General features: G+C 37.2%; 1 protein-coding gene and 1 long non-coding RNA gene across 4 annotated transcripts; one reads left to right on the forward strand and one right to left on the reverse strand.

The window, feature by feature from the left end:
* Positions 1-200: 200 nt before the first annotated feature.
* On the forward strand, positions 201-10,041 carry LOC106160025 (uncharacterized). 2 transcript variants are annotated; one of them, XM_086996441.1, is made up of 5 exons: positions 201-324; positions 5,923-6,246; positions 6,422-6,819; positions 6,937-7,325; positions 7,574-10,041. In XM_086996441.1, exons 4-5 carry the CDS (start codon positions 7,252-7,254, stop codon positions 8,484-8,486), a joined length of 987 nt encoding a protein of 328 aa, XP_086852567.1. In that variant the 5' UTR covers positions 201-324; positions 5,923-6,246; positions 6,422-6,819; positions 6,937-7,251; the 3' UTR covers positions 8,487-10,041. The 2 variants fall into 2 exon arrangements, with proteins under 2 accessions (XP_086852567.1, XP_086852566.1); XM_086996440.1 differs by having other exon boundaries at positions 5,923-6,231.
* On the reverse strand, positions 1,584-3,336 carry LOC147759896 (uncharacterized). Of its 2 annotated transcripts, XR_015331246.1 has the most exons (3): positions 3,076-3,330; positions 2,705-2,767; positions 1,584-2,433 (listed from the first exon to the last, which is right to left on the reverse strand). It is a non-coding gene; the product is annotated as an uncharacterized LOC147759896 (long non-coding RNA). The 2 variants fall into 2 exon arrangements; XR_015331247.1 differs by lacking the exon at positions 2,705-2,767 and having other exon boundaries at positions 3,076-3,336.
* Positions 10,042-21,906: the final 11,865 nt, after the last annotated feature.

Consider the following 21,906-nt stretch of genomic DNA (forward strand, 5'->3'; position numbering starts at 1 on the left):
GCGTCGTTTACCAAAGCAGCAAAAGATATTGAAAGAGCTAACAAAGCGGTTGAGTCGCGTATGCCCAATCACTGCTGGGGCCATGACCCGACAACTGTTTGTAAAAAACCTCTGTGGAGTCAGGTTGAAGAAGGTTGAATATGATTTGAATACTGATTTGAATGAAAATGATTGGAATTGAATTGTGGGATAGATGACGCGTCAATTATAGCAGGAATTTCCCAGCTGAAAGATTGCGACACTTACCCTCTTGATAGACATCGCCGTGAACGACCGACAAGCCAGACAAGGCAGTAATTACCTCCTGGACAGTGCTCTGACAAGGTGAGTGTTTTGGTGTAAATTTCTCAGTTTCTCTTTGAATTGCGACATGATTTCTCCCAGGGGCGAAACCAGGCATATTCACGGATACAGTGAGCGTACAATTTTTTGTACCAACCATGATATTATTCTCCATAAATTAAGTGTATTTTTTACGGTATTTAATTGAAAATCCTCTTCGTTTGAAGGTTTAAGAAACCTGTATGTATAAACCCGCTGTATTTATTTTACATGCGAAGTTGAAACGACACACTTTTTTGCTTAGTTTAATAATTATGAATTTTCTATGGCGTTAGGGAGTCATCTGTACAACCTCGGACAGGCTGTGCTCGGACGGAATTGTTTTGACACCCTGTCTCATTTGCTTTAACAATAATAGTTACTTTTTAAAGTCCTATCTTATTAAGGTCGCGCGACAAGGTTATTTTCAGTTGCACCCTGGATTACGCACGCTTGCTCCGCAAGGTGTCGCCTGTGGTGGGGGGGCAGCACAGCCCATATGGTTACTGTGGCGAAGGTGACAGGTACTTCCAAACATTTTTTCATAACTGTCATTTTTCCTCATTCTATTCATGAATTTGATATTTACGGCAATTGAAAATGTGTCAACGGCAAAAGTGAATCTTGGTGCGTTGACAGGCCGCACAGGTGTCCCTAATTAACCGCCACCAAAGAAGAGACCCCAAGCATTAAACAACACAACCTGTAGATATTGGAAATTTGGCGAAAGTTAAGCAACTGAGGCTTTATTAGATTTGGGCAGAAATCGAGAGGAATGTCCAGTGACATGCCAAACCCCAAAGTTCAAGTCTTGGCCCTTGACACCAGTAACGCACCCCTTAGTCAAGAATCTGAACAAATCGATGTTGGACAGGTATGCTCTATTTTCTACAGGCGTTTTGTGATTTTATCAACTTGATTGCCAAGTGCCAGACCTTTTCTTCCCAGGTACTAGTAGCAAACTTTATCAGATAACAATCTGACACTAGCCAAGCTGCACTAAAAGCGCTGTAAACTCAGTTATCAATGCTGTCATCTTTACCTGTATCTTTACCGCTATTATGCCAGTGGTACGTTTGATACATTTGAGTAAGGAAATATGCTTTAATGCTTATGAAGTTATGTTCATTTGTAATACGTTAGCATCAACCTGTTAATAAAAACTTGGAAACTTTCAATGTTATTACACAATAACAGTATAATGATGGGAGATGTTATGATTAAATGCTTAGAAGAATAATAAAAACAAATTATGTGAAATATAAAATGAATTGATTTTATTTGGGTTATTTATTTATTTATTTCAAACCAATTAATTATCAAACATGAAGCTTATTTTTAGAAACATTCGCAGATATATGAAATATAACCCTGCTGGTACACAGATCTACAGTTCTAAAATGCAAATACCAAGTACCTTTCACACACCACTGATGAGATGTGAATAATCATATGTATAAAGTAGTAAAAATATCACAAAATGTGTGTAAGCAAGATATTTCTGCAAGTAACCTCATTAATCAGTCAGGAAACTTCATAATGCACCCAATAAATGTAGAAATTTGAGCCAGAGAAATTCTAAATACAGGCATGACAGATTTACCATATATTGCCACCAACCCTTAACTGAATGGGCATTGAAAGAACAAAGTGAGTCTCCCTCCCATTAAAAATGAAAAATAAAAATAAACAAATAAAAAACAGATACTGTCATTCTTAATACTGAAAAACAATGGCACCTTGCAGCCTTCACTGCCTCACTATTTGCAGACAATGTTCTAGTCACTGTAACTGCGTACTTTTGAGGCATAGATGCAAGAATAACTTCTTTGAAGTATATTGTGAAGGTCTCTTTTGTCATAAATCTGCCATGTTTAACCTGAATGTACAACGATTCACACCGCAGCAGCTTGTCTTAGTAAGGACTCAACCAGTTTGAAAACTTGTGGCATAGCTTCAGGGACAAGATCACACCATCTATCCTTGCTGTGATGATGGATCTACTAGTACATTATCTATGTCTTGTCCTCCTAGTTTCTCTAATACCATTTCCCCTGATCTATGCTCACATCAATCTCTACAGCTTTACCAACTGCTACACAGTTTTTACATCTGAAAGTATAAAGCAAATTTGTAATAAAGCACTATCAATTTACTTGTTAGATATTGATTTGAGGGCAAGAGAAAAATGCAGAAACCTCATATCATAATCAAGATAATTGAAAATCAAATATGCATAATCAAATTAATAGCTTTAATTGTACATACTACTGATAATTTAATCTTTTAAACTTCAGCATAAATTTCTCTTGTTAAAGCATAGCCACTTTATCAAAATGTGTTTGAAAAAATAATAATAATAATGATAACAAAAATAAACAACCTGCACACAAGATGGAACATGGAGGTCAATTGCCACAAAATAAGTTGATTTGTACTTGGTAGCCTGAGAAATAGTATCAGGTATTAATTTGAGCAATAAATTGAGTAATAATACCACAGAGTTAACAATGACACAAGCATATGGTGTTGTGTAACAAAATTCATGCATTACTTGCTGTGGCAGTGTCCTCCTCAACCTATCGTGCACCGCAGGTTTTGATTTTCAATGTCATCAAAAATTTTTATTGTTGTTAGTTTGATTTATGTATCTGCTATTCAAATAATATCCTTTGGAAAATAACTTACTGATTTAATTATGCTTTTGCAACATGAAATTATCAGTAACTTAGCCGGTTCACGTGTATACAGTACCTTGTTATCAGTGCTGCTCTTTTCTCCCCAACTCGTCACTGACAGGCTAATCACATCGTTTCAAAACAACGGTGGTATGCTCCTTTACTTTTGGTGTTGGCAGTTTCGCCCTGGGGACATCGTTTTTGGTTAAAAACAACGTATCATTTTCACCCATCTATGCTTTGCTCGTGTACAAAATGGCCGCTTGCTGCCCCCCCAAGGGAAAAATCGTAGCACGTGGGTAGTTACGCAAGACCTGTGACGTATAACGCGCGCAAGGTTATTGACCACATAGCTGGAACGTCCTTTACCTGATGGTTAAGTGTCCTTCAACTTTAAGGTAGCCTTTGTCTTGAGTGTCTTGAATGGTTATTTGTGGAGACCTTAGTTCTAAAGTGGGTAAGGATTCCTGCACTGAAATGGATGACGTGATAGATAGGGATATTATAGAAGAGACTATAAATAACCACGGGCAAAATCTAAATGAATATTTATACATAGATTTAAATAGAAAAGAAAAATCAATTTGAATTTATTTTGGGCATTTTACATCTACATGTAGAAACAGGACGTTACACAAATACACCTGTTTGACACCTATTAAAATGAAAGAATATGCCAACTATGCAATAAAAAAAAGAAATTAGAAGATGAGGGTAATTTCTAACTTTGGTGCACTACATTATAGAGGAAAGGCATGTACTAGTATTTATAAAAATGGGTGTCAAAACAAATGACATACATAACATTCTATAGAAAATTGACTGAAAAAAATTACGCAATTTGTAAATTTTATCGTTAAGATTTTGATTTAAGACAGGAAATATTGTATACAACAGGTGCATTATAAGCTTGTAGGGCTGGGTGGTTCCATACACATTGCAATATAACCCGCCAGTTAGTTATTCAGGTTCTTCGATTTCTCTTTCACCAGTAAGACAACTGAGACAGGCAAGTATATATAGTTTCCTGCTACATGATTTATTTAACTGACTGTAAAACTCAGGTCTCTGCTCTCTCTCTCTCTCTCTCTCTATGTCTCTATCTATATGTCCATCTATCTACGTATATGTCCCTCTGTGGCTCTGTCGCCTCTTTTATACCTGATCCTAATTTGCATTCCAAACTAACTTCTATAACTGGCATGCAACCTGACATGCTAAAATACATTTGAATAAATTAAAACTAGATAAAATCTGGACATAGGGTTAAATGAGGAGCCAGAGGAACAAAATATTAATTTTGACTTGACCCAGCCTTGGACATAATAACGAAGTCTAAGACCCAGCTTAGACAGACAAAAGAACAATATCCTACACCACTATTTCTAACTTATGTGAATGTTAACTTTCGGTCCCATGTCATCCTGCTCCATTGTTTCTCTTTTTTAAAACAGAATGGCAAAAGTGTTTTAACATTTTAAAAAATGAACAGGGCAACGTTATGATATGCAAGATCAGATATGGGTATTATGATTTCGACCAAGTTCACCTAACGCAATATTTGTGTCACAGTGGTTTAATATGTCTTATCCCCACAATGCTGCATTAAATTGTGTTAAAAATGTGTATTTTTGCCCTTTACTTAAACAGTTTACCATTTTATAGGATACGGAGTGCTCATCCAAAATTTTAAAGGTAAACTTTGAACTGAGATCGCCAAATATACATATATTTGCACTTTCTCCCTCGGCATCATCAACTATGAAATAATTTTGAGATTACAAACAAGTATATTTTGTATTAAGATCTTCACGCAATACTTAAAAATCAGTCTGTAACATGCATGTCCCTTACCTAAGGTTCTTCGGGTGAAATCAATTTTACTACCGGTGTGGATAGAAAAAAATGTTGTTATCATTATTAACAGGTTAGGAGCATTCTAGGCCTGGCTTTGTGATATCTAGCTGCTCTGTTACTTAGCTTATGTTCTGTGTACATACAAGTAAATACCTTTTGCTAACACATTTGCACAGTTTACCAAAGCGGCAAAAATATGAAAAGGTATTTACATAAAAGATTTTGCCACACTCATGCGCAACCAGTTCCTTGACCCGAAAACCGTATGTAAATAACCATGCAAGTGTTTTGGAAAAGTAACGTCCTCTGTATCAATCTTAACAGGATATTTCAATTAAAAAATTGTGAGGCTATTTCTAATGCACTCGGGAGATTTCATTGTGAGCGACCGACACGCCAGTGCCGTATTCTTCAGTCCGGGCATTTCCTGACAGATTTCCCCGCATTCTCCATGCCTTTATACTTTGATAATGCTTTTATACAACACTGACATAAAAACAACAATATGACTAGCCTTGGGAACATTTCTAAGGCACAAACAGAGCACCATTGTTAGCACCGTTATAAGTCTCTACTGAAAACCACAATGTGACATGATTTTTAATAACAACAGTTCAATTTACAGTTATACTCTCTTTATCTTAAGATACGCCATTTCACAGTTAAACAGGTTCCGTACATGACTGGCCGATCAATGGCGATTTCTCTGAATGGCAATTCATTTTTATTTAAATATTTTAAGCTATATTCCGTGTAATTTTTCTTTTTACTGCTTTAGATACATTGAAACACCTATTGTAAAGAGAGCCGTATTTATCGTCTTTTGCTATAAACATGGACACAAGAACAATATCTCACAGGCAAATGGCCCTCCTAAAACGAATTGTAACTAACGGGTGATTTTGATTTTTATGTCCATTGTCATCATCACTTTTTTGTTTAAATTAAATATTTCCCAGGCCCGTTTGTAGAAAAGGTATTGGTTCATTATCATTCCAACATAACTTTGTTAAAAAATCAATAGTATTTATTAATTTATTTGACTCGCGTCTTTTCACTTCTTCAGGTATTATCATGGCTGCTGCAGGGCCCAGCTCAACTACAGACTGGACTGAGTGTCTTGAACAATGCCGGGAAATCCTTCGTACAAGCACACTAAGTGTAGATATTCTCCTTGGTGCCTTGGTGTCCAACGATGTTGTGACGACTGAGGAGGCGGCAAATATCAAACAGCTGTCAACTGAAGCCCCTGCACGGAAGGAAATTGATTTTATTTTAGACCTTCTTATTTAAAAGGAAATTTCAGCCTCAGAGATTTTTTTCCAAACAATCAAAGTTCATGAACTATGGATAATAGAAAGATTGCAACTGGAAGGTTCGTATATTTTAGGTAATGGAATGAATTTACTGGAATCAGTAATCTTACTGTGATGCTTGATTGATGATATCTTATCTTTCCTTTCCGTTTGTTAAAGTTAAAGTTAACCCCTTTGCATGTGCGTATAACCCAGTTCTTTTTCTTGTAACATATAAGCAATTGCGAAAACAAACATATTTTGTTTCAGGAATTCCCGTGAGTCAGTTTTTGGAATGTGACCCACTAACTACAGAAGCTGATAAAGTGAAAGAGACAGAGAGTGAAGCATCTGACAACACTGCTCCTCCACGATCGCAAACTGCATCTGAACTTGAAGAGGAGGAAAAATGGGACAAGCTACCGCAGTTGTGGTTTAGAGCCACGAAATTGCAATTTGGAGAGGGCGTTCCAGTTGTTCCTCTCGTTCAAGTTGCTTGTGATTCTACCTTTACGGAGGACGATCCTGTTGCAAAATATGTGAAGCAAAGTGTGCATACGAACGGGCGTCTTTCAGGGGTGCGGCAATTTAGAACGTATGGGAATGTTGTTAACGAAACAAGAGGTGCAGTTGGCATTGTCACGCTGAAAAAGCTACCAGTGGCACGGGTAAATAGTTTTGGTTTAATTTTTTAAGATTATTAGGAATTTTGTTGTGTGTAACACTGAAACATATTAGGGCAATGTTAAAATAATATGATTCATATCTCTGCACTTTTTTTTCAGGAATCGGAAGCTATAATCCAGATATATGAATGTTTTCGCAGTAAAGGCGGTTCGTTTGTGCTTGTGCTCAACTACGATACTTTTTTTGTCAACCAGTCTGAAAAACCTCGTGTGCTCAGATGTCTACTTGAACACTACAGGGGTAAGACAACAAAGGACTACATAAAAGTCGCGCAAGGATTAAGTTCATCAATAGTATTCCCTCCACTCGGAGACAGTGAATTCGTTTACAAGTACATCAAAAAGTTAGGACTGCAAACTTGTAAGCGGATTGCGGAAAGAACAAGCCCATCATCTGTAAAGGATGTTGAAAACATGATAAAAGAGCTAGAAGAAAAAGATCCAAACACATCACCTTTGTCTGATACTGCAAAAAGTCACCTGTTTAAGTGAGTGTGTACATAAAGCTTTTCATCTTTTAACAGTCAAAATATGCAAAACAAACAAACAAACAAAAAAAAAATCACAGTGTAGCAGTGAAGAAATAAGATCACTTATTGTAATAGTTTGTTTAATCAATTTTAATTTTTCCTATTGATTTTCTACATGTATTTATGACATAAGTGTGTGGTAGTGTAAATTCAATAAATGCGAGTATGTTGCATAACTATAAGACTATTTTTGCACTTTTTTTCAGACTTTCCTTTGTAAAAGGGTTCTGTGTCATGGCCGAGACACCTCATATCTACATCCATGAGGAACAGTTTGGTGACCGTGAAACACATAAACAGGTGCATGATATCGTATCGCCCTATTTTGGTGACCATTATTTTATATTGGAATACTCTAAACAGTCCCGTTTTGTACCTCTTGTCTCACTTAAGCCAGGGGAGCCTATATTCCGCAACCCCCCTAATATTAGGAAATACGGAACTCTCGGTGCTTTACTTGAAGTGCGCCAAGGATCTGCCCCCGAAGAGCATGATTGGTATGGCTTAACATGTGAGCATGTTGTGGGAGAGAGTGCTTCAATGATGATCAGAACGGGGAGAAATTCGTTTTATGACTTTGGCGAAGTGGCATACAAGAGAGATATCACTAAAACTAAAAAAGATGTAGCCCTCATAAAGATTAACCGTGGGTGTTGCCCCCTATTTACCCATGGGCACACTGATGTTCGTAGAGACCTTAAAGGAATTCAAATGAAGAAGGTCCGAAAGACTGGCGCTCAAACCGGGGAAACGTACGGTATTGTGGCAGGCACTGATTGTGACTTCCCAGATCATGGTAAAGACTTTATATTACTTTGTTCGGAAACACGATCAGCTCTTTTTGCAGAGGGAGGTGATAGCGGTTCTATTGTTTTATTAGATGATGATTGTGAAGTAGAAGCATTGTCCATACTTGTAGGCAAATTCGACAGAAGGGACGACGTTCCTCAGTCGGAAGTAGAAGGGAGTGACCACACTTTTCATCCGGGGCTAGAAGAGAGCGAGCACCCCGTCGCTGGTGGCAGTTCAGCGTCTGATACGAGGGGTTTTTGTTTGCCGAGAGTATGCTTTCACCCTTCATTCCAAAGAACACACAAGTATTTTATTCCGACACATTAACAGTAACTCTGGATCAAATAAAAAATAACCAAGAAAAAATTCGAGAGACAAAATTCTAGAATACATTGATGAAGTAAGCAGACACCACAGTCTCTTATTCGTTCGGCGTGTTGATCCAAGAAAGCCAGTTGCTACAACGCGGTGCATGCTATGTAGACAACTCCGTAAATCTGGGCTTATCAGTAGTGTTGTCTAAACATGCAAAATTGAACAATGGCGAGCATGCGTGCCCTAAATCGATAAATGCCGTCACCTAAGAGTAAAGTATAAGTAGCTTACCTTATCGCATGCAGATTCTTGGACGGTTTGCATCTTCAAATGACACCATTTTAGGCCATTCTCTAGGCTTATCAGCTTGTTAACATGAGTGTAGCATGTGACTGGAAATGTTTATAGATAAGACACCGCCGTGAGAGGACAGACAAAAAGCTATTATTCAGTGAAAGACACAATAAGACAGTCTGTGAAAACTTTGCAGTGTGATGGTAATGTAAGGCCAAATTAACCCATTTCTCGGTCTGTAAAATTTACTTGTATGCGCTACAGACTCCCGAGATGATTTGTCTTCTCCTTTCCATTCACATTGGATAAAGGTTTCCTATTTGCCCTATTTAATTTTGGCACTAGAGCAAGTTCATTATTAAATGACAATGTTGGAAAAATTAAAAAGGACCGAAGAAATTTAGCGGGAAATAACTCCAGGAGTATTTCTTGGTTCGAAAAAAAAATGCAGCAATCTTTAGAATAAAACTTGGAATTCTGCCAAGAGGATGGCTAAATCTATTAATGCATGTTCTTGTTGACAAAAAGAAAAGAGAAAGCATCTTCACCGAACAAAATATGTTGGCGTGTTTCCTGATAAATTTGGTCATTTTAGACAACAAGTGAGTAATAAAAAGCAACAATTTTCACACCAAAAGGTGTAAACAACCAAAAACATTGGTTGACGAAAGGTTAATGACAACGAGTAAGATTCTGTTCAGACATTGGCTCTATTAAATCTGACGCTCTCGGTGTCAATTAAAATCATAATTTCGTCCGCAAACTCTAATTCTATGTGATGCTTCTTGCCTTGTAATTGTCGTGGCGTTACCTATGACAGGGACGTTGGTGGTTCAAGTTATATGTCAATGTTTATACAGCAACATATCAATTGGATGATTGTCAACAAGGTGGTGGGGACTACATGACATTAGTCACATTCACCTGTTCAATAGATAAGGTAGAGAGAATTCCCATTAATCCAGGAGGTGCAATGTTTAATTACTGATCGTCCTTTTGACAAAATGTTAATTAAACCTTTTTGCGCTTATTCAAGGTATAACGTGACAGTAATACAAATTATTTATTTGGATGTTAAATCCATTTGATATGTTCTGTAGACCTTTCAAATAAGAGACGGGGTAAAAGGGTTGTTTTAGATTAAAAAAGCCAATTATATTATATTATATTATATTATATTATATTATATTATATTATATTGTCCGGACTGTTAGTTTATTCCACAAAGGGGTTAACACAGTCATGTCGCATTTGAGAAAAATAAATGACACATTAATTTTTAGTATAGTTGTCTATACACGCAAAATTGAAAAAAAAATGATACATTTACATGCAACGCTTATCTCGCCCTAAGTCGATAAATGCAGTCGGCTTAGGGTTAAAAAAAAGATGAGAAGCGAACAAAAAGATTTGCGACACAACACCGTGCACCCATCATAAAGACGACAGCGCCGTGAGAGACAGACCAATAACGTATTCTACAGCGAAGGACGCACCACAGGATAATCAGCACCAACAAAATAGTGTGCTGGTAGGGCAAGGCTAAATTGACATACACGATTTTTTTTTTTTTTTTTTTTTTTTTGGGGGGGGGGGGGGCATCCTAAGTGGCTACATGTTACAGAGACATTCCTATGACAGGTTACGGTAGGGAAAAATCAGTTTTCAGTTGGCGATCGTACGGAGCTCTTTAAGTCTTAGTGCAGTTGCCGCACTCGTTCCTTAGGGCTTCCTTGAAGATCGATACTTTGTCGGTACATTTCCCTTTGTTTTTAAGCACCCCTGTGGCTAATACCCCCGTCGCACTTATTCGGAATCAGCAGGAATGAAGAAGAATGAGCCTGAACGAAGAATTTTTAAAATTCGCACCACATTCGGGGAAAAATTCAAATTGACCTTAATTATTGTAAGAGTACCGTTGGAATACTCAGAATGCGCTTGAATTCGCCTGGAACTTTCGACTGTAATAGCTCTCAAAAGCAGTTCGAATGTAGTTGAAAAACTAGGAATATTTTTAATTCTGTTAGAAGGCAGTAAGAATATTTAGAATATACTTTGAACGGCGCACTATTGTAGTTCGATTGCTGGCAACATTAATATTTCAGCTCATCCGAGGCACATTCGAAACATTCTGGTCGGGATATAAAACTCCCGTCACACTAGAGGCGGAATGATTAAGAATGGCGTCTGAAAAACAATTCTTTGTGCATTCCAGGATATTCGAAGAGCATTCTAAAACATTCTAAAAATTCTGGGTGCATTACAAATATTTTACCCATTCTTGTGGCCGGCTCGAGTGTTTTTGTCATGTCAAAAACTTTCGAAGTGCATTCCAAGAGGAAATTAATCGCAATATTCCTACAGTATTCCAATTACATTCGAGCTGCATTTGAGAGGTAATATACCTGGAATGTGCAAGAATCATTCCAGGCGGGTTCGATGTGCATTCATAGTATTCCAGAGGCATTCTTACAAAGCCGTAATATTTTATGATAATCTGAAATTCCCTCCCAAATATGGATACGAATTTTTAAATTTAGTAATTCCGGCTTGATTCCTACTGATTTCGAATAAGTTTGACGAGGGGTTAAGTCACTTGTCAGTTCGAATATTCCTCTAATGTGATCAGAATGTTTCGAATGCTGTCGGAATGCCGTGAGAATATTTAGAATGCAGTCATAGTGCAGTTAGAATACTGTTCAAATGCCATTCGATAAATTTCCACTTAGAATGCACTTCGAAAGTTTTTGACATGACAAAAAACATTCGGGATGCCACAAGAAAAGCTGTAAAGATAGATAAGGCAAAACAATTCAGAAGATGCAAGGTTGGTTAATAATAAACCCTTAATGAGACGTTGATTAAACATTATCTTATTTATTCAAGTTGTAACATAAGGCAGAATCAGTCCTCTCAAGCACTTAGATTGTATGGACTGGTCACCTGATTTATATGTGAATTCGATAATGCGTTCGCCTTAGGGAAAGAAAATATGATTGGCGCATTGCTAACATGATCGCACCCAGATATTCCAGGACGATTTGTAGTCTCATATGACGTCATTTTTCGCTATAGTCTCGGCCTATCAGCTTGCTCGAACGTGATTTAGGAGACTGAAATGTCCATAGTTAAAAATTGCAACACATTTTTATGCACCCATTATAAAGAAGACGTCGTGAGCGAGAGACGAACAGACCAATATCGTATTATTCAGCGAAAGACACAACCTAAGACAATCTTGATCAAGTCAACAGTGTGCTGATAAGGTAAGGCCAAATTAACTCATTTCTTGGTATGTAGAATCTACATGTTGGCGCTACAGACTTCCGGGATGATTCGTCCCTCCCTCTTTCCTTTAAATTGCATAATGGTTAGTTATTTGCCCAATTTCATTTTGACACTAGTGCAAGTTCACACTTTTAACTATTTTACTTAAAAGTAGTTTACTAATACTATTGGTAAAATTAACAAGGGCCTTTGAAAATCTCGCAGTTACATTATCGAGTAATTACATAATCGAGATTATTTCATTTGGTCTGAAATAAATGCAGTAATCCTTAATGAAAATTTGGCATTATCAAGAGTGATAAAGAAGACTTTCTTGCAGAAAAAAAAAGGAAGAAAAAAGGACAAATCTAATGTGCTTGTTTCTTATTATAATCCTAATAAAATTTATTTATTTCGGCCAAAAGTTGGATAGAACATTTAAAATACTGAAATAGTTATTTTGTTAAGACATATTGGATATTTAAATATTTTCCGAAATACATTTTCAAGAATTGCATAAGAATTAAATTTTGAATGTACATGTATTTGGTCCTTGAGGCTATCTATGTTCTCATTTTGCGACTTTAAATATCTGGGCACTTACCTTATAAAATTGTTCACTCGGTGTTGGTAAAAAGAGGTGCATTTGTGGTTATTAACTCCAAACTCCAATTTTTTTTTTTAAATAATTATCGTGGTGTTTATGTGTGCAATGATGGGAATCAGCATTGGTGTGTTAAGTTATGTCAGGTGTATTCAATAACATATACCGTACCGTAACATGTACATGTATCAGTTGTCGATAAGGTGGTTGGTACAACATGACATTAGATACATCCATCTGTTTAGATAGGTAGGGCAAGAGATTTAAAAGGTGCAAGGTTGAACAATAATAAATACTCAAATAATAAATAATCAACCTTTAAGACGTTGATTAAACATTATCTTGTTTATTCAAGCTGTAACATAAGGCAGAATCAGTCCTCGCAAGCACTAGCACTGGATGAACTGGTCAGCTGATTTACTGACATACGGCTAGGAAGAAAATTATAGTTATACAAAATTAACACAATTTTTGAACATGTTCAGTAAAGTTCATTTAGATTTTTTACTTCAAACAACAGTACAATAAAAAGTTGTTTTTAGCCAAAATTTGGCTACCAGCAGATATTTCCTCAAGGCCAGAAATGCGCAGCATTCACGCGATACGCGAGGGCGCTACAGTAGGGCTTCACGTAACTCAACAAGCCAGTCACAGCACAACAATGGCATCGCACACAGACTCTGTGATAAGTGCTCGAGGAGCCAAAGTTGACTACCAAAAGCTGGCAAATCCTACCTATTCATTCCCTGCAAAACGTATCAGATTACACAAAAAAAGCCCAGGTGACAAATTACACTTCCAAGAATGCATTCTAGATCCCCTCAGCATACCTATCTTAACTCTAGTGGTTATCATAACTAGGGCAGGTAACTACCTGGCCGGGCTGGCAACTTTTCAGAGTTACCTGCCCTGTGGTCTGGCTAGTAATTTCCTTGAATTTCATACACTGTAATTACTAAATGATGAAAGGAATTTTGGATTAAGAGGTTATAATTAGTTAAATAGTGATATTGTCAGTCAATTTATTTAGAATCTGGTAATATGATTGAAAATACTGATTGAATTATTGGCCTTGCACTGGGCAGTTTTACATTTGTGCCAAGTGTTTTATTTTTAAATCTTTTTTGGACTTCTTTGTACAGTGGTAAAAGTTCTTCAATTGCCATGAAAGTTTTTAATCAGACTCTGTATGGTGCTGCCATCTGCTGGTGCTATCGGCAACGAATTAGTTTGCCTTTGTTTCTGAGTGAATCTACCGTCTAAAATCACTATTTCTGAAAATATTTGCGTTTTGCTGAGGGAAGGCTAGGCAATGCACGGCAAACTTCTTAGTACGTGTGTACAACAGAATTTTTTAAAAGCACTAACGATATTTGGTCAAGAGTTGCTTGAAGCATAGCACAGCGTTGCTGTCTATCGGCATCAGGCTGTTAGTTTGTCAATTCTCACGAATTACCCACGAATCGCGAACCCATTCATTTTCATATGGCAATCTAGCAACCCATTAAAAATGCACGCATGCACAGTGGGCTAGGCGTGACGTCATGCAGTGCATTTCTGGGGATGTGATATCTCAACACAGAGCAGGTTGAGGCTTGCTGGAGCGTGGTAGGACTGATGACATATTTAAAGGGATAATAACTCTTCGTATGAGATCTATATTTCACCATAAAAACATTGTGAACAACTCTTAGAAATATAATATATCCTGCTTTACCACAAAAACGGTAGTTATAGCTATTATTCTGATATTTGAGCTTGTCTTTAGACCACGTTACCTACGTTGCTGGCTATACTCTGTTATAATCTCTTAAGAGATCATGACAAATAAGACAAACTTTCAGGAAAAAAAACAGGGACTAACTTTAAGAATGATGTGAATTTTTCTTCAGTCAACAGCTAATACTGAGATAGGTTTTACCTCCAATATTTCGATGTCTATCAGGACATCTTCTTCAGGGAATGAGGCTATCCAGGTGAATAGCCTCTACTCAGGAGGTGTACTTGCCCCCCCCCCCTATTGTGTTAGGAAAGGGAGGTAGAGGTCAGGGAGGATGGCACCATCATTTCTGTTGAGACTGGCCTCTGTCTTTTTGATGTGGATGGCTTCTAAGACTTTTCTGTAATTTTCCCTTGGTTCACTATCAATCACCTTGATTTTGTCGATTATAGGACCATATGCTACTTTATGTCCGGATTGTTCTTCATGCTGGCTTAATGCTGACTTGCTGTCTCTATTATTGACCGATTTTTGGTGTTCGGCTATTCTCTCTGACACTGATCTTCCCGTTTCACCTATATATTTCTCACCACACCCCTCACATTCAATTTCATAGACAACTCCACACTTTTCATTGTTGTCTAATGGGTCTTTGGGACTAACTACTGCATTCCGGATGGTGAACCCTGCTTTGTTGTACAAGTTAATGTTGTATTTTTTAAATGTCCGTTGTAAGCGTTCCGAGACCCCCCTGGTGTAGGGTAATACAATGACTTGTTTTTTCTCTTTTTTGTCACTGTTTTGAGCTGTGGTATGGACACTTTTTTTGTTTTTGTTTCTTTCCCATCTTTTCTCCTTCTTTTAATCCCCATTCCGGATATCCACAATTTCTGAGAGCTCGTTTCACCTTTTCTTTTTCAATCGCCTGTGTCTCTCTATCTTTAACCAAGGTCTCAGCCCTATACATAAGTGTCTTTACAATCCCAAGTTTTTGATATACTGGGTGGTGTGACTCCCAATGTAGATATTGGTCTGTGTGGGTGGGTTTACGATATATGTCTGTTGTGATGGTATTTTCTTTTCTGGTCAGTTTTAGGCCCAGCATGGGTAGGGATAGTTGTTCATCCTCTTTCTCCATAGTAAATTTGATGTTTGAATGTTGTTCATTGATATGTGCAAACAGCGCCTCTTGGTGTTGACTTTGGATGACCACTCCAGTGTCGTCTACATATCGTCCCCAGAACTTGGGAGGATGAACTGCTGTTGTTAGTGCCTTCTTTTCAAATTCTTCCATGAACAAATTGGATAACACTGGGGAAAGAGGTGAACCCATGGCCATACCATAAGTCTGTTCATATATTTTATTTAGGAATCTGAAGTAGGTGGTTTCTATTACCATTATTAGAAGTTCCCCAAATTCCATTGGTGTCATTTTAGTCCTTTCATGCCAGCTGTCATCATTTTCTGCTCTATCCCTGGCCATAATCACCACTTCATCTCCTGGTACACTGGTGAAGAGGGCTGTCACATCAAACGATACCAACACCTCCCCATCCTCTAACGTCACCTTTTCCAATTTTTCAATAAGGTGTTTAGAATTCTGAACATGGTGAATGGATTGGCCCACCAATGGTTTTAATAGATCCGCTAAGTGCCTGGCCAGTGAGTAAGTGATGGAGTTAATGCCAGACACAATAGGTCTCATTTTGAGGGGATCCTTATGGATTTTAGAGGTGGCATAGAATCTAGGTGTGACATCTGATGTTGGGTAGATCTTGTTGTATATGGCCTGGTCAAGGTGATCTGCTTTCTTCAGTTCTCTTAGTTTCCGCTGGATTTTTCCTTTCAAGGTCTTGGTTGGATTGGCATGTCCCTTTTCTCGGTACGTGTTGGTATCAGCTAATAATGATTCACACTGAAATATAATCTTTCTTATCCATGACAACCACTGCTTTGCCTTTATCAGCCGGAAGTATGATTATGTCTTTGTTGCCTTTTAATGATTTCAGGTCTTTTCTTTCTGCTGTTGTTATGTTGGACTTGGGGACTTCTGCATTTCTAAATATCCCCACTACTTCATTGCGCAGTAATTCTGCTGACTCTCTGTCTGATGTTTCTAGTTGTTGGCACATGACTTCTGTTGCTGTGATGATTTGTTTAGCTGGTATCTTTGCAGGTGTTATGGCAAAGTTAAGGCCTTTAGCCAATACTGATATTTCCGCCGCTGTAGGTTGGTATGTGGACAAAACTTTTACCCATTTTTTAAGCTGTGTTCCACTAAGGTCTATCCTTTCTGGTTCTTGTTTGCTGGTGGTGTTTGGTTTGGGTTTAAGTTTTTCCAGTTTGTCCACTTGTGTCTGTTTTGATTTGGCAAAGGTGGACTCATAAGTGTTGGCCATATGTAGTCTGATGTTACTGAGGGTGTCATCATTATTGTCTGTTTCATTCAAGTACTTCGATGCGAATGACTGTTCACATTCTTTCCTCTTGTTTTCCAGCTGTTTGACTCTATTATGTGTATTATGTTCCTTTCTTCTAATAGGGCTTTCTCTGCTTTGCTAATTATCTTGTTAGCTCTCTCTGTCCTGATAGTAGTTCTAAGCCTGAGGCTACAAGGCACCAAGTCCAAGTCTTTACACCTGAGATTGAATCTGAGGTGATTTTTAAATCTTGCCAGTTGTTTTTCAGCTTTTCCCAAATCCTGACATGCCGTACACCTCCTTTTCCATACTTAGTATGTAAGTCAGAGAAAAATTTCATCGGCTGTGTTAAGTTATAAGAATGATGTGAATTTTTCTTCAGTCAACAGCTTATATTGAGATAGTTTTTACCTCCAATATTTCGATGTCTATCAGGATATCTTCTTCAGGGAATGAGGCTATCCAGGTGAATAGCCTCTACTCAGGAGGTGTACTTGCCCCCCCCCCCCCCCCCCCCCATTGTCTTAGGAAACCTCTACCTCTACCTCCCTTTCCTAAGACAATGGGGGGGGGGGGGGGGCAAGTAACTTAACACAGCTGATGAAATTCTTCTCAGGGACTAACTAAGATACAGGCAATTATCTAACTGTTATAGGTGTCAAGTTATTAACCTGAAGAGGCGGAATATAAGCAATGTCAGAATATCGATACAATTGTATTGTTCAGTCAGAACCGTGCAGAGGGCCTGGTCTCGGTATAGAAACACTGGATCAAGAGACAAATTGCCTCTGATGGGTCGTCCAAGAAAAACTACTGGCCGTGAAGACCGACGACTGATTTTGATGTCCAAGTTGTCAAAGTTCGACACTGCTTGTCAGTTGACAACACAGTGGAACAATTTCACACATAAGAATGTGTCTGTGAAAATTGCTAGGCGTCGGTTACATGCTCAGAGAGTGTACAGCAAGGTAGCAAGACTGAAACCTCTTATATTGTTACCAAACAGGCAACGTAGAGTGAACTAGGGTCAACAGGATCTGGAACTGGACAGTCCATGACAATTGGTCCTATATATTTTTTTCTGATGAGTGTCGCTTTGGTCTGACCTCTGATGACAGACGGGTATGATGCTGGCGAACTGCTGGTAAAGCATTTGAACCACATGCACTGAATTTTCGAACCCGGAGCAGCATATTCATCATGGTGTCGGGCTGTATCACCATCCATGGCGTGGGCGAATTGATAGAGGTTGATGGAAACATGAATCACTAGAAATATATCCATTTTTTGGAGTCAGGCTTGCTACCATCTATTACTTACATGTTTTGTGACAGGAATTATCCATTTGTTCACCAGGATGACAATGCTCCTTGTCACAGGCCCTGAGCAGTTGATGATTGGTTTGACCAACAGGACATTCGCAGGGTGATGTGGCCTGCCCAGATTCCGGATGCAAACATAATAGAAAATGTGTGTAATGATATGTCAAAACTTTTGACAAATGCCCGTCTAACCAGCAGAGAAACTCTGTTATATTCAGTGTTTCATGCTTGGGCCAGCATAAGCCCTGAACGCATCAGACAATTATATGAATCCTTGCCTCGTAGACTGGCACCTATTATTAGGTCACGTGGCTATGCCACTAAGTACTAATTTTGGACTTGAAACTGCATATTTTGGAAGAATGTATATTTTGTTCTCATTTTGTGATTTTTTGTGAAATTTGATGTTAATAAAATGATACCAGGAGCATATCATTCCACAGTCATTTATCTCCCCCATAGTATTGGTTCAGTAGGGGTGACACTTCTATTGTCCAGTGTGTGTACATAGTGTGTTAATAAGGTAGGTCCTGTCATTTCTTGTGATCTGTAAATTTACATGGAGGCCTTTCAGACTTCGGGATGATTTCTTCCTTCCCTTCCTTCAACTTGGATAAATGTTTCTTATTTATCTGATTTCATTTTGGTCATAGTGCAAGTTCATAAAGTTGACAACGTCTACTAAAAAGTACTTTACTGATACCATTGAAAACAATATAAGAAGGACCTATTAAATGTAGCGGGAGATTACTTCATCGACATTATTCATTTAGTCCGAGATTAATGCAGTTATCGTTAATGAACATTTGGAATTATAAAAAAGAGGTAGTATAGACGTTCTTGCAGACAAAAAGGAATCAACCTTCACCAAACAAAAGAAATGTGCATTTTTGTTGTATAATAATAATAATAACAATGATAATGTTAAATGTTAATTGGCTGCAACCAAAAGTTGGATGGTATATTTATAACACTGAAACTGGATATTTGTACGAAAAAAATATATCGGATATAAAACATTTTCTAAAACACATTTTCAATAATTGCATAAGTATTTAATTATTAGTACTTTTTTAGGTAAAATCATAAAATTAATTTTAAGTTGATAATACCCATTGAAACTTATTGGACTCTCGCTGTACTTATTCTTTACTATCTGGATACTTCGTACCTTATAAAACTGTTCATTCCGTGTTGATAAAAAGAGGCGCATTTTGTGATCACTAACGCACAATTTGGTTGACTTTTTTTACACAACTCGTCGCGCCGAAATAGTTGTTCATTGTACTTACTCAACTTGACTATTAACAAACCTAATATATAGCGCAACAATTTGCCCGTCAAAAGTGTAAACTAAAATATTTTTAAACATTTGTTGACAATATAGTAATTGCAGCAATTAAGTTTCTGTTTTGGTACTTGCATTATCCATATTATTTTAAAAGCTGATGCACTCGGCGTTTTCAAAGCACAAATGCGAAGACAAATTCTTTTACAAACTTATCATTTTTTTTTTTTTTTTTTTGTATTTTTCATCGTGTAATTGTCGTAGCATTCAAGGTTTTTACAACGTGTATGCAGATGATAAAATGTACAATGGACACCATGCTGTAAATACAGATTTGACATTTAATATGGAATATTTTCTCCAAATCATAATAAATCAGTTTTTTCCTATTTTGCTGACTGATAAATGAAAATAAGGATTAAATAGTGTTTTAAAAACTTTTTATAATCAGCTCGATGTCAGTGTGACATCAGTTTATTAATTGAATTCGCCAACTAAGTTACGATGCCTCAAATCAAATAATATTTTTCGCGCAACAAATATATGCATAAACTTTATAATATAAAATTACTTTAAAAAATTGACGATGGTTATTTGCACTCATCCTTTTCATGATAATATCTTACAATATTCACGAAATTTGCTGGGTTTATCATACCTGACCGAAATTACATGTGAAGTAGAGATTGCTGATTTAAATCCAACTTATTAAGTAAGTTACCATATTCTGGCTAATGAATAACAGGCTTGACATTTACAGAGTTGACATTTAATATGGAATATTTTTTCCAAATCATAAATCATCAGTTTTTTCCTTTTTTGCTGACTGATAAATGAAAATAAGGATTACAGTCGTGTTTTAATAAATTTTGATAATCTAGGTGTGTCGCTACCAATTAACTGACTACCCTTTAACAAATGTTGGGCAGTTGGCTCCAAGAAAATTCCTTTATTTAATCTGGTTCAGATATCTGAGACTGCATGACCACAAATGAGGTTTTGGCACCAAAGTGAATTCTTCCACCTAAATGCAGATGTTCCCACCGCTGCAAATTGGTCTGTGAGCGACACACACTTAGTTTGTGAACTCTTATTTGACTACCTTGGCGGTGCAGATGAAATCTGACGTCATAAATGAAAAACGTATGTTTCCAGTATTGTGCCCAGAACCGTTAATGCTTCCCAACTCATTGCAGAAAGAAATGACGATGTTGCTCTGTTCACAAGGGTTCCTCAGAGGGCGCCTGGTAAAATGAGCTGCTAAAACCAGCCTGTTGATTACATAGGCTTTGAAAAATGCTTTTTGGTGGCACTTTGCCCCTCATTTTGAAGGGAAATTGTCTTTTTGTATACTTATAAGAACAATTGATCCTGTTTCCAGGTGGTAAGTTATGGATGCCTTGGACGTGGCCTGTGTATAGGTGCACCAGGTTGGGCAGTCAAAAACATGTGACACAATAATCTGTCTGGCAATTTCTCTTTCTATTCCACAATTCCGGCGCAGAGCAAAAATGCTTTTACTCCGCTCGATTTACCTACGTTGACATCCTCGATGAGTGTGCAAAATGTCAAACTATTCTGGGTAGGATTGGCCAGATTTTGAGACAAAAATATTTAAAAAAACATTTTTATAATCTTGTTTAAGTTCGTTACAGCATTTATGTCTAGTTAATCTTTCCTGGAAGTAATGAACAGGAAAGACCATCAGGTGGTTAATTCAGTATAAAAGTTGATGTAAGTTTTTCATCACAGGTCCGTTGTTAAGGGAATGTACCGATAGTCCAAAATTCTGAGATCCTCGATGCTTTATTTGCCGACCATCCCTAACCCTACTATGAACTTAACCGGTCGGTGTAGTTCAAAAAGCGTAAGTTGTTCGTAGCCCAATAATTTCTAATTTCATCAAAATTTACATACGTTAAAAGAACGTGCTGGCAACGTTTCTTAGATCAGTGATAATGTGTAGAATATATTATATTGTCAAATACACTGGATATCTACAGGACCTTACATTTATAATTATTCTCTAAATGTTATCTAGTAACGATTTCCCATACACTTTCCAACAACACTGGCAAAACTAACGACTAACGACTAACTTTTTTATCCCATGTAAAACATTATAACGTTTCCATGACGTTTTTGTTATATATATAAACGTTTTGAAAGTAGTATTATAATGTTGTTTCAGAACTTAAAAAAACACTAAAAGTATTATTATGATGTTATTCCAGAAATATTTTAAAAAACGGAAACATTTAAAAAAAACTCCACAAAATAAGTCTTTTTTTTTTTTTTTTTTTTTGAACGATTTTTCTTTGATTTTATTTTTGTTGATATGTAAATACACACAGAGTTGTCATTAGAGTTTTAAGTTTGTACCATAACCACATTAAAAGCAATTGATAACGTTGTGACAACGTTAAGTGTTAGCGTGGCTGCTATTATCATACTTGGACCAGTCCAAAGTTTACTACCTAAAGAAATCACCACACATTACATAATGCAACATAGACA

Source organism: Lingula anatina, chromosome 9 (genome assembly GCF_051362555.1).
Source record: "Lingula anatina isolate TDL-2025a chromosome 9, LinAna3.0, whole genome shotgun sequence".
In the NCBI taxonomy this organism is placed as follows: Eukaryota; Metazoa; Brachiopoda; class Lingulata; order Lingulida; family Lingulidae; genus Lingula; species Lingula anatina.